The 13,061-nt window shown below is 34.1% G+C and overlaps 1 protein-coding gene across 1 annotated transcript; it reads left to right on the top strand.

Annotated features, from left to right (window-relative positions):
• Positions 1-656: 656 nt before the first annotated feature.
• On the top strand, positions 657-2,752 carry LOC135080407 (phosphatidylinositol N-acetylglucosaminyltransferase subunit H-like). The gene is made up of 4 exons (XM_063975047.1): positions 657-1,026; positions 1,240-1,364; positions 1,615-1,698; positions 1,934-2,752. Exons 1-4 carry the CDS (start codon positions 744-746, stop codon positions 2,042-2,044), a joined length of 603 nt encoding a protein of 200 aa, XP_063831117.1. The 5' UTR covers positions 657-743; the 3' UTR covers positions 2,045-2,752.
• The last annotated feature ends 10,309 nt before the right edge of the window (positions 2,753-13,061 follow it).

The raw sequence follows: 13,061 nt of genomic DNA, 5'->3' as shown, positions 1-13,061 counted from the left end.
TTCTCGTTTCCACCCTGTATAATCCGGCTGAATCTCCAGCCCCCCTAGACAAAACGCACTTTTTGATCGAATCGAAAATCGAATCCGTCAAAACTCCATACAAAAAAGGGGCTTTTCGACCACTTTTCGACTGGTTTGCGATTATAATTTGCACTTTGTCTAGACCCACAGGTCACCTAGATACATTCCATAGCAGCTGTAATAGACATTTAGGTACATACATTTACCAATTTTGGTGATAAATAGCCATTTTGTATTAGTTTTTGTATAACGCCTGAACAAAAACAAAGGGTAATATTTTGGTGTTATACATAGATTTCGAATATAAAAAATATATAATTTAACTAATTAAGACATGACAAAAAAACTGAGGTATGTCTCGTTTCTGTCGGGCCTGGGTCACAGATGACCGTTCTTCTTTTACCAATTCTTTTTTAAAATGTTTGTTGAAGTCCAAGGACGGTTTTTACGGCGACAAAAATTCCAATAATTTCCGGGAAAACCCTAAAACAGCCCTTTTTCACGCGGGGAGCCGCGGGCGGAAAGCTATTTTAAATTTAAAAATTATACTGAAGCAGTTAGAGAAATAAATTACAGAAAACTTGGCTGTACATGTTCGATTTCATTGTCTACTCAGAATGTGTGAAATGGAAAAAAGAAAGAGTAAACGTCAAAATTGTCAAATTGACAAAAAAAATGTAAACAATTTTCAATTACAAAAAACTTAAAATCTCGCTTCTGTAATGATGAATTCTAATCAGAAGATGGATTACGAAAATATAAATGGTGTTACACTGTCATTAAAAGTTGATACTCCTAATGGTGCAACTAATTCCAGGCTATTTACAATTTCATACAAAAGCAAACCTAACAAGTCGTCTTGGCCTAAAGCTTCGTTATTTTTGGCTATTTTATTTAATATGATTGCGATATTCTATATACGGATAAGTTTAACTGCGATTGTAGTGATAATAGTCGTGCTGTCGTTTTTAGTTTTCTTTTGGATAACCCACAGTGTTCAGTCAGGTAATTTTTAATACCATTTCACTTCAATCCTATATACTCAGTCTTTAAGCCTATTAATTAAGTTTTAAATTAATAATTGACTGTATTGGTATCAAGATTCCTATTCTGTTCATAATAAGATAGAGTTATTACTTTTGACAAAGTTGAATTAATAGTGAAACTCATAATATTGTGTATTTCTTAAAGTTTAATAGCTCATTTTCTATATTACAGAGATCCTGCTAGTCATACCAACTGTGGGCATACAGAGTTCCGTCAAGTATGTGTATGGGAGAGAAGACCATTTTGTGCCGTGGTCGAGTGTTGACGATGTCATAATAAATGAAGTTATTAAAATGGTTAGTTCAAAGATTACATTTTTTTAAAGTTTTTTTTTCAGTTCAGAAATTTTTTATTCAGAACAACAAACTATTACATAAATTATTATTAGTGATTAAAGTATTATTAATATTTACAAACATTTCAAATACAAATACAAATTATAGGTAAATTGTACATACCCTTATATCTAATAAAATAAATGTACTCTTTAAAAGTGCATCCAATGTGTAGTTATTTTTGTTTAATCATTAACTTCTTATTTTTCAGAACCGAGTCCTCTATTTCTTAACCGTCTTGGTAAAAACGAGCAATCAAGAATCAGAATCGTTGAAGCTAATGCCACTATTCAAGGTACATACTGTGATTTTGTGTAAAGAAATCATTGCCAAGGATTCCTTTGCCTTAACAATGCCACTTTTGTGTGATGCAGTTACCATTGTATTTGCATCACTTCCACAATAAAGAATGTTATTGACATTTTGTTATCACTGTTATTCAATACGCTACATTTTTGCTGTATAAAAAGGTCAACCTATGTGTATACTGTACAATGTATATTATTATGTCCTTCAATTTTCTGTTTCAGTATACAAAACCAAGATTAGCAATGCTGGAGATCATATATTCAGAGCTGCAAAGATTGCTGACAGAAACGCACTGTCCAGAGCCAGAGAAAGCTGCCGGTGACATGGGTTGAAGCATTTGTTGACTACTTAATGTTTTGGTGTGCACTAAATGAAGAATACTTCAATCTCTTCTTTATATCTGTTTTTAGGACTGATCTTAAGTTCTTTTGAACACAAGTAGTGAGTGGTTTGGAATGTTAATTCAATAAATGTTCAGATAACTTTAATATTAGGATGATTATTGTTTAAGTAAGTTTAAAATTTACATGTACTGTACAGGCAAGAAACTTATATGTATTTGATTTATATTATCTTAAAGAAGGCAAGATGAAGTGAAATTTTCAAAGTCAAAAATTTCTTTATTTGTATAGACTATTTAAATCGATAAAAATCGAAATCAATTTTAATCAATTAATCAATCAATTTTAAAATACATATAAAAGTGTTTGCTCCAGATAAAAACATGCTGGTTAAATAGTTATTGCTGAAAAATTGCCTTACATGGCAAGTGGCAACCTTATTAATTTAATATTAATCTATTTCAACATTCCATTCCATTATAAAAGTTCCTAGGTCATTAATATTTTAATTTATCTCATTTTTTGTGAATTTGTCTATTGTTCAATTAATTTTAATGTAGAAATTAATAATGCATATCTATTGCACAAACGACGAATGTACAATATAGCTACATAGAGTGTAAGAATTTTGCAATATTATGTTGTACTAGTCAAATATAAATAATTTTTCTTAAATTAGATTATTGTTACAAGTAGTAAATAAAATAATTTATACAAAATTATGTTTTTTAATACATAATTTCATCGCGAAAGTAATAAATTATGAGCATCTACAACATAGATAGTTATGTAGGTACATAAAAGAAGACAATATACGAGGTTAAGTCATATGTACTCTTATCTCTCTTATCTTACAAAGCCATTTTTAGTTTTTCCAGCATTATTATTGATTAAAGTCCTATGGCATTACGTGGCGCCCGGCCATTGAAATAAGTGTTTCAGTATTTACTTGCCTGCGCCAGACGGAGAATTATTTAAAGATATCTTTCCTACTTAGGGTCTGAGAACTCATATAAAGCAGCCTAAAGCTAATCCTCTACCAGCTGCTGAATTCATGAAAGAATTTTTTTTTAAGTTGCTTTCCACACACACTTTAATATTATTTCCACCGCTCCATCGTGTGCAACGAAAACAAAAAGTAAATCAATGAAAGCTCGAGTCACCGGTATCTTGTTGTAACTACAGCGCGGCAACTGTACCGATTTCCCAATTTGTAGCACGGCCGATGCCAAAACAAAAGCTGGGGTTTATTCTGAAAAACCATTTTCGTATTTTCTACGCTATTCGTAGACTTTGACCGTCTTTCTAGCTCACCCTTGTTGCTGTTGTGAGCGAGAGTGATACCTACAATCGAGTCGAAAATACGTGCCTTGTTTTGCATAGTAGACTCCCTGGCATACAACGCTCCATAGCTTCCCTGTTCGCTGTGTTGTTTGTACGAACAAACTACAAATTAACACTTCAGTCAGCCGTGTTAGGGTCTGTCTACGAATGTTGTCGATAGTGAGTTTGGTTAAAAATTAGATTATTATTGAAGGCATGCTATTTCTGAATTCTGATTAGTCTTTGACTGGGTAAATAATCTTCTAGTTTAATAAGTTCAAATCATTTATTTGCTGCTAAACAAACTAAACACCATCACTGGGACCCACCATTTAATTATTGTCTGTCTCACCTCAAAGTTAACTGGCAGAAATTGCTATGTGGCATAAAATCTATCAGTTGTAATTTCTTTCAGTATCACAGTAAGATTAAAGTAGTTTCCGAGATATCGTGTATGTTTAGTGAGTGAACGATACGTTAGCTCCTTACTTTTGTTTAATAACTTGACGTTTCCACGGAGTTCAGTTTTACCCTTGAGGCTCTTTTAGTTTCATTGCGCAAGAAAACAAGAACTAAGTAACACAGGAAAGAACTTAGGTGCTTACTGCTTACCTTTCCAAGTTTTTAACGTCTTTTTAAACTAAAAAGGGCAATTTAAATACTTGTCTGGTAATAAAAGCCTCAACTAACTATGTTGATGAAGTGATAATATCTACTTTTGATTCAATGATATTTTATTCGAGTTCGATTCCCAGGCGGACCATATTACCTAACTACTTAATACTAGCGGCCGCCCGCGACTTCGTACGCGTGGATCCCGTTATACCCCCTTAGAGATTAAATTTTGCAAAATCACGTATCAGTCAGCACGTTCTAAAAGGAACCCCCATGCAAAAAATAGATTTTGTAAAATCACTGGCTGTTTTGTAGTTAAAGTTGATTAAGACTACGTCATCATTAGAAGAGCTAGGTAAGGTACCAAGAATAAAATTATTGTAGTACCAATGTGAAATAAATGTGTCTTTATACTGTTGAAAATTCGTCTTTGTTTAAGTATTCGTCCTGCACCTTGACAGCTAATTTTGTACCCTTAATAGATTGCAGGAGCACAGCCGAAAACACAGAGTATCTGATATCAAGCATCACTCGACCCTCGTTCACTGAAGCCTTGCTTTTGATCTTAAACTTAAAAAGGTGGGGCTCTCCAACTTTTTAACTTAAAAGATGCTCCGATACTCTCATCTCGCTTTCATATTTTTATTGAAAAACGATACCTATATTAAGATGAGATGCAAGGGGTCGCTTTCGTTCGTAAGGGCACAATTTAAATAACATGAAGCGTCTTCTTTTACCTCTTTTAGCTTGAAATAGAACTAAGTAAATAGGTAAAAATACCTTCTTCGATTTAGATAAATTATTTACTTTGTGTTGGGTTGATTTATAAAATGCCATGGAGAATTGAACTGGTTAAATTAGGTCTAGCAAAAACTGTAGGCGGTGAGGCCTGAGCTACGACTGAAATGAAACGTTATTTCAAAACAAAAGAAACAGCGCCACGATATTCATTAAGAAAATTGTAAACAACTCTCTTACTAACGCAATCATGGATATTTTAGCAGAAATATAGCTGAGATTCCGTTTGAATTTGCAAAACTGAGCACCGACGCCTTCCAGTCGGCTCAGCTCCCAGGGCGCAGCCCCGATCTAATTAGGTAATTGAAATCATTTGGGTGCGTTCGTGAGCCGAGGCTGCATCAATTAGTTCCCGCCGCCATTTTGCCGTAGGCATCCATTTTCTAACATGGCTGCCGTTTTCCGTTTATCGGGGGATTTAACTTTGATGTTTGGGTTTTATGTCGATGGATCAGCGATAATAGTCAGAGTAGGTATATCTTGATAAATTTCGTTAGATAGTGTTAACGAATAGATAAACGACATCTTGAAGTACTCTTTCGTTAAATCGTTATCTCGAACTACAACTAAGTAGCGTATCTAAAATGTAGGTAGGTACGAGAGCCGACATTCTGCTTAAAGGATTTTCTTTTCTTATTCTTATGGAATGGATTTTCCTACTTTTAAGAACTTACTTAGTTTAGAATTTAGCACTGAAAAGTGTGAAATACCTACTAAGTAGGTAGTCTGCTGTATCAAGAGTGGGACTTTGTGCGAGTGTTATTAAATTATAATTTCAGCAAAAACGCCGCTATCTACTATGATGCGTCCCTGAGATTAAAATTATTTTCTTTTCTTTTTTTTATTCGCCTATAATTAAATATGATTACCTAATACATAAGTATTTATAGGTAGGTACTCATAATATATGTCATGTAAACCTCATCGATTTGAGGTAAAAACAGATTGATACTCGTGAAAAATTTATCTCTTTTCTGGAAATATCCAAGTCATGATTATTTCGTTATTTTTAAACGTACCTAATCTTATTATGTGTTCAAGGCTATTTTCGTTTCTACGTGGCTTTTATATAATTTTGAATATTCTAGATAGGTACTTTATGTAAAAGCGAAAGATATACCTACTGTCACGGTGACAAGTGCGCGCGCGCTTTTTATAGTTTACTACCTGCTGACATTGCTACCTCGAACTTTGACTTAGCAGTTGATGGGACCTTTTACTCACCTAGATTTTGGTTTATACCGAAACAATCAATCAACGAAACTGAATCAATAAAACTAACAATAACCTGGAATAATGCAGTCAGCGGTTGATTGATGGGCACGCATACGATCTATATGCAAATGCCGTATTCTAATACCGACCGCTCTTTTCAGAGGCTGCATCCTCATTATGGAGATTGTATGGCCGATTTGCGTAATCGGTAGTCGAACGTCTTAATATTTGCGTGAGTTAATAAAGAAACCTTATACTTATGATAGTCGTCGATCGATTTGTGGACTTGTTTTGGGATTATTACTTAGGCTGATTAGAGGTGCATCATCATAATTTACCTTTAAAACTTTAAAGTAGGAAATATTATTATGTTTAATAACATTATGTTTTTCTCTACAGCCTACATTATAAATTGGTTCAGGGGCTTAGGCGAGAAAAGGTAACCGATAGCCAAGATTCTTAGTTTGCATATAATAATTTATAGATAATTAACGGAAGCATGGATGTGTTCAAAAACATAATAACACCCGTATTCACATACGATGCTTGCACGTGAAGTAGCAAATCGAACGCACAGCGTTGAATAGAGCTCTGTGATTGGTTCGTGTGTGACCCTGTGCGTCCACGCGCACTGTAAGACCTCGTAGTAATGTTTGTGAATACGGGCGTCACTCTTTTATGCCATAACAAAATTGACAAACAACAATCAGGTACGAGAAAAGCCTTGTCCATTTTCCACGCATTTTCACCGAACCAAATATAAACGGGAGGGAAAATAATACCAACCGTTTTTAAGAGTCTGCATCCTTATTATGTAAATCTGTATGGACGATTTACGTAATCCGTAATCGGACATCGGATGTCTCGATGTTTTGCAGTCCCAAGGGCGCGGGGAACCCATGAAGCTACAGATAAAAATGGAGGCCACACTCTGAATACCTACTTGAAGCACAAACTATGTATCACTATCTCGCTCTCTGTGGGCAGACTCGCTCTTTCTAAATAAACAAAAAATATAAAATTGCTCAAATTCAGTGAAACTCAATGTAAAATCTTTATTACCTGACATAGGTATCATTAAAAATGATAAGTGTAATTACTGGTAAAACGTTTTAGGAAGAAATTACTGTAAAAAATGTGAAAAATGTTTACAATGATCCAATGTCGGAAATCACGAAATAAACACTTACGCGTGGAATCTTATGTCACTTCCAGGACACCACGTACTACCGCAACCACGCACTACAAAATTTTGCACCAATTTCCTGTAAACAATCTCAAACGAAATTAACTGCTTAATAAACAAAATAGTAAACAACCGCCATGATGGGCCGGATTGGGCCGATGTTGCCACATGGTACCGATTACCCAGAAATTGGGATTGTAATTCCCTGATTCGCCAACACATTAAGCCTAAATGGCCGACAATTTTGTGATTTTTTTATTTAACTAGGTAATCTTAGTTTCAAATATTAATTATTTATTTGTTTAACTTCTGATTTGGTTAGTGAATTGGCTATTTCGAAGAATTTACAAGGAGATTTAAATAAGAAGATAGCAATACTACAGTTCACACTAAAAAGAGAGGTAGGGCCACAGAGAGCGAGATAGATATAAGTAGGTATTTGACTCAAGTTTTTGTTCCAACTTTGCCCTCCATTTTTATCTTTAGCTTCATGGGGGAACCGCTCGAGCGTTTTACCACAGTATATATATGAGCTAAAGCAGTACGGAAACTTAGCCCTTTCGGCGAGTTAAATACCTACACTTCAACTGAGTGTTAGGGTTGGCACTCTTAATCTTTATAAAATTAATAAGGTTCTGACTTACTTATTTATTAAAACGTTTATTTAGGTTTTTTAATTATCAAATACCTAATGGAATAAATTAATTGACTAAGTAGTTAACAAAAAAATAAAACGTTAATTAGGTTGTATAATGATCGAATACATAATCGAATAAATTGATTAAGTCTGTTAGAGGCCGGTAGAAGATATTCTATTCTCATAAATAAAATACCGGATACTTACTTTCACATAGCTATTGCCTCATTTTAAATACAGTTCATCACTTAGTACAAAAGCGCGCGGAGCAAATTACTTTATCAAATAGAACACATAAATTGTTAAAAAGCGTAATTACGTAATTTAAAAAGAACTATTACAAAATCAGATGTAAGCACTTTATTTAAAAAGTAATATTTAATCATTTTTACAATTCAGAATTATTACGAAGTTTAAAAAATGAAAGTTCTGGTTTTGAAGATGCCGAGTTCAAGCAGCCGTATAACACAGCGGAACATGCATGCAATAAAATTGTGCGCGACACTCGCGACGGATGGACTGCGAGGTTCGCTTAGAGCTCGTGTAAAGCGTGCGTCTGTGTGCGTGAGTCTGATTTCGAGCGTTTGTATGAAGCTTCCGTACTGTTTGATTTATCTACTGTGGTTTTACCGATTTCCGATGAATATAATCCGATTTTATTTTCCGAGTCGAAATGAGCCGCGTAGATAAGCAGATCTAGAGTTTAGCGACAGAATATGGCGACGATCTTATTCTAAACCAATGAACAAAATGGATCTACTTCTTAGGCTTTATTTTTGTTTGTATGAAGTGCGACTTGGGAGAAATTGCTCCCCTATTAGACTAAAGTAGGTACCATCTAAGCATCTAATTTGCTTGAAGCAAAGTTTCATAGAGTCTAAGTATACAATTTGTAACTTCATAGATGTATCTGGGAAGTACCTACCTACTTGGATACGGGCAGCGCAGGATCAGTCGTTGTGGAAATCACTGTGGGAGGCCTTTTTCCAGCAGAGGACGTTATATGGCTGAAACGAACGGGCGAACTTCATAATTATACCTATTTTTTTGTTTTAAGCCTAATATTTAAAAGGTTTCTGCGATAATACCTCAACATTTGTATTTTGTTTGAATTGGATTGGAAATTAACGGTTCCTTCCACAGTGGTTTCTAAAATCAGATACAAAGAACATGTCGCAAAATTAGGGCCAAAAATTAAAATATGTAGGTATACCTATCAACATGGTTGCTGCAACCATCACCTCCACGATTCTTTATTTACATCTACGATATACATTTTTATTTACACCTGTAGTGGAAAGAATCGGCTCCCTCCACAATGGTCTCTAAAATCAGATATAAAGGACATGTCGCAAAGTTGGGGCCGATTCGAAACTTCGCTCCCGCGGGCACTTGTTTGACAGTTTGTTTTAACTTAAAACCTTATAAATAGTGTTCCCAGACGGGGGAATTTTAGGATTCCATTATTTCACTGTTTCGTATGAGAGTTAACGGTCCCCTCGGACTGGGGACGGGGACCTAATCTTTAGAAATAATATAGCTTAGCAGTTGATTTTATTTATTGGTGTTTTTAAATCTTGATGCTACCTGTGATGCTACAGATTTCAGGTCAGTGATTCCTGAAGTTACAAAATTTTTAGTAGTTAGGTTATTTTACAAACTATTTGATTTTCTTAATAGTATCCATTTTCAGAGACATGCAGATTTAAAACCTCGTGAGTTTTGTTATTAAACAAATATCTGTAATGTAAATAATGAGAGATTATGGTGAATAAAGGAAACTTATAGCCTAGCATTCTCATTTTACCAGAAATTAAAAGCTCCAAATTGAAAATATTTGAAACATGAAAAACAATGGTGTTTCACAACCACTATGTAGTTGCAGTGCTCGCCGCGACCGCGGGGAAATCATCGCGCCATTAATTATTATGTTTTCTGCGCTTCTTGGCATGGAAACCACTGTGCAATATTGTTTATTACGACTAAAAATGTGAATAAAATTATTAAATAACTTGTTAGTTGTAGCATACTATATTAATGAGTACCTATTTGTTGAGTCTTTCAAAAGTTCCTTGATAACGGCGAACTTAAAGTTTACTTAATTATTAGGTAGGTACTTTTAAACTAATATTCATTTTCCCTTGCATGTACCTAGACACCATTGAAGAAACTTTTTAGAAAGATAAACTCAACTTACACTGCTCTGTGCAAATATAAAAAATAGATAATAATGTGTAGGTAATCAGTATTCAAATAATAGAAAATTGATAAAATTGTGTGAAGTCTAAAAAGCTTTCAGGCATTTGAAATTAGGTAGTTAGGTACTTATTTCCTGAAGTAACCTAACTTAATAACTTATAGTTAAGAACAAATTGGATACTTTTATTATGAGAATTAAATAAAAGAATTACTAATGTTTGCTTAATTAAGGTTTTGGAACCTTGTTACTTAAAATGAACTGAACACTTTTTGTAGATTTAATTTAATTATTAATGTACAAAGTTACAACAAAGTTAAGTTTAAAATACACAATATGCACACTCAATTAAACTGGATACATTTCACTATTAATTACATTAACCGCTAATTAAAATTTATAACTTATTTTAATTAAAATCACAAAATTCACTTCAGTTTTTGTTTTAACCACTTTATAGAATTAATACGCATTTATTTCGGTAATCCCTTGCAATTCAACGTAGACCGGCGTTGTGGGGAGAACCTATTCGGCGAGGGTTGATTTTCATTCTGTGAAACTTGCCCCGGCTCACTCCTATCACTGTACTTCAGCTGAACCATTCCCATCTTCTGCGAAGCTGACGATATAATCGAGGCCATGGTCACTGAAGGGTGGGGCAAATCCGGCATCTGTGAGATCCAAAATTCCCGGAGCTTCTGCCGGGCGTCACTTGCATCATCAGTTTTGTCACTCACATTGGAAACTTCAGCTTCATCTTGCGACATCTCCACAATTTCCCATGACGACATTTCCACAATTTCCCATGACTCATCCATGTCCCTATGGTATGACAGACGCAGGTGTGAGTAATCATCAATAAACCCAGAAGTACTTGATTCGTCTGCTGATAAGATGGAGTCTTCTGTATTTTTTTCGGCGTCACCCATTTTGTGTGTAACGATATTATCAGGCACTTTAAATCTGTGATGTTTTAGTTGCTGGAATAAGTCACGTTCTGCAGTTGATTTAGCGATTGACAGCTTGAAGTGCATGAACAGGAACTACCTACCCACTTTTATTTTATAATGAGTGGAAGCTGTTTTGATCTTTATTTTAATGATTTTAAAGTTGAAGGTTAAATAAATTACTTACACTGCAGTTAAATACTGTCTTCTTTTTAATTATTAATGTGCGGATCAGACCTTTAGTATTCTGGTAAATAAATGTTATAAAATCGAATTAACACAACTTTTTGATGATTAAATAATGAAGATGATCAGATTATTTTCCAATAAATTTTTAGTTATTAATTTTTGTTTTGTTTCAACCACAGATTTTCCCTACAGCAAAAAATGTTTTATTTGGTCACTAGTTAGCTGTGACTGAATCCACATGAAATTTTGTAATCTTATACTTAGGTAAGTAGCTGTGGAAATTAACTTCCAGTCATCCAGGCAACTAGGACCTAATTTATTTATGGGACGGCGAGCTTCAGAGGGGTCAAGTTATTTTGGGATTTGTAACTTTAAACATCAGTATTATGACAATATTTTTTAAAATATTTTTATATCTGAATAGTCCATATGTAAAAACTACCAACTGAAACTATTTTCAACCGACTTCAAAAAAGGAGGATGTTCTCAATTCGACCCGTATGTTTTTTTTTTTTTTTTTTTTTTTTTTCTATGTTTGTTACGCGATAACTCCGCCAATTATGAACCGATTTGAACAAATCTTTTTTCGGCGTATAGGTAATACCTCAAGGGTGGTCCCATTTAAATTTAATAATAAAAAAAACAACCCCCAAGGGTGGAAAATTGGGGATGAACTTTTTTATACGCAATATCTCCGCCGATTATAAACCAATTTGAACGATTATTTTTTTGTTGAATAGGTATTATCAAAAGGGTGGTTTCATGCGAATTTGAAGAAAATATTTCACCCCCAAGGGTGGAAAATTGGGGATGAACTTTTTTATACGCAATATCTCCGCCGATTATGAACCAATTTTTTTTGGTCTCTGTGTACTGCCTACCTTCAGTGGTAACATCAAGGTAATAATTAGTTAACTAAAAAGCAAGAAATAAGTAAAATTTTATAAAAAAAAATAAAACCGACTCCAAAAAACCTACACTAAAACGTAGAAAAATAATTACTAATTACCTACTTATTTATTAGGACGAATTATTAATATTTATGTAGGTATACCATGATTGATACTTTTGGAGTCGGTGCAGGCAAACTTTACAAATCCCAACTTCCCAACTAATATAATATTATAAATGCGAAAGTAACTCTGTCTGTCTGTCTCTCTGTCTGTTACGCTTTCCCGCTTAAACCTCGCAACCGATTTTGATGAAATTTGGCATAGAGATAGTTTGAGTCCCGGGAAAGAACATAGGATAGTTTTTATCCCGGTTTTTGAAACAGGGACGCGCGCGATAAAGTTTTTCTGTGACAGACAAAATTCCACGCGGGCGAAGCCGCGGGCGGAAAGCTAGTGTTTCATAATCTTGGCACCGACTCCAGAAGTATCAATCATGGTATACCTACATAAATATTAATAATTCGTCCTAATAAATAAGTAGGTAATTAGTAATTATTTTTCTACGTTTTAGTGTAGGTTTTTTGGAGTCGGTTTTATTTTTTTTTATAAAATTTTATTAAAGATATTTCTCACCTCTTAACTATTTATTAAGAGATCTTTACAGTTCCATAAGTTGAAGTAAATTAAAGCAAATAAAAAAAATAAAAAAAATGTTACAATCAATTTTAATTACCAAGTTTCGAAGAAATGCGATATTTGCTGAAATATCATCCCACTTCACATCAGGTGCGATTGTGGTCAAATACCTGCCTTGTTATGCATAAAAAAAAATCTTTTATATTTTACAGGCTGGCAGGTTAAAAGGCATACTCATGCTCGTACATTCAATTACTTGATTTTTCGATCACAATTTTCCAGCATGCCTATCAGACACTCACATGATCTTAACTGTACACGTAATCTTATCTTCCTCTCGATTCGTTACTATAAAATATGTCAGCTTACCCA

This window comes from Ostrinia nubilalis, chromosome 18 (assembly GCF_963855985.1).
Source record: "Ostrinia nubilalis chromosome 18, ilOstNubi1.1, whole genome shotgun sequence".
In the NCBI taxonomy this organism is placed as follows: Eukaryota; Metazoa; Arthropoda; class Insecta; order Lepidoptera; family Crambidae; genus Ostrinia; species Ostrinia nubilalis.
Note: the sequence above shows the minus strand (reverse complement) of the source record. Positions and strands in the feature narration are given on the sequence as shown.

Excerpts from the sequence above, each read along its gene's own strand:
- LOC135080407 (XM_063975047.1), top strand. The coding sequence starts at position 744 with ATGATGAATTCTAATCAGAAGATGGATTACGAAAATATAAATGGTGTT. Across the intron at positions 1,027-1,239 it reads AACCCACAGTGTTCAGTCAG|AGATCCTGCTAGTCATACCA; the intron begins GTAATTTTTAAT and ends TCTATATTACAG. Across the intron at positions 1,365-1,614 it reads TAAATGAAGTTATTAAAATG|AACCGAGTCCTCTATTTCTT; the intron begins GTTAGTTCAAAG and ends CTTATTTTTCAG.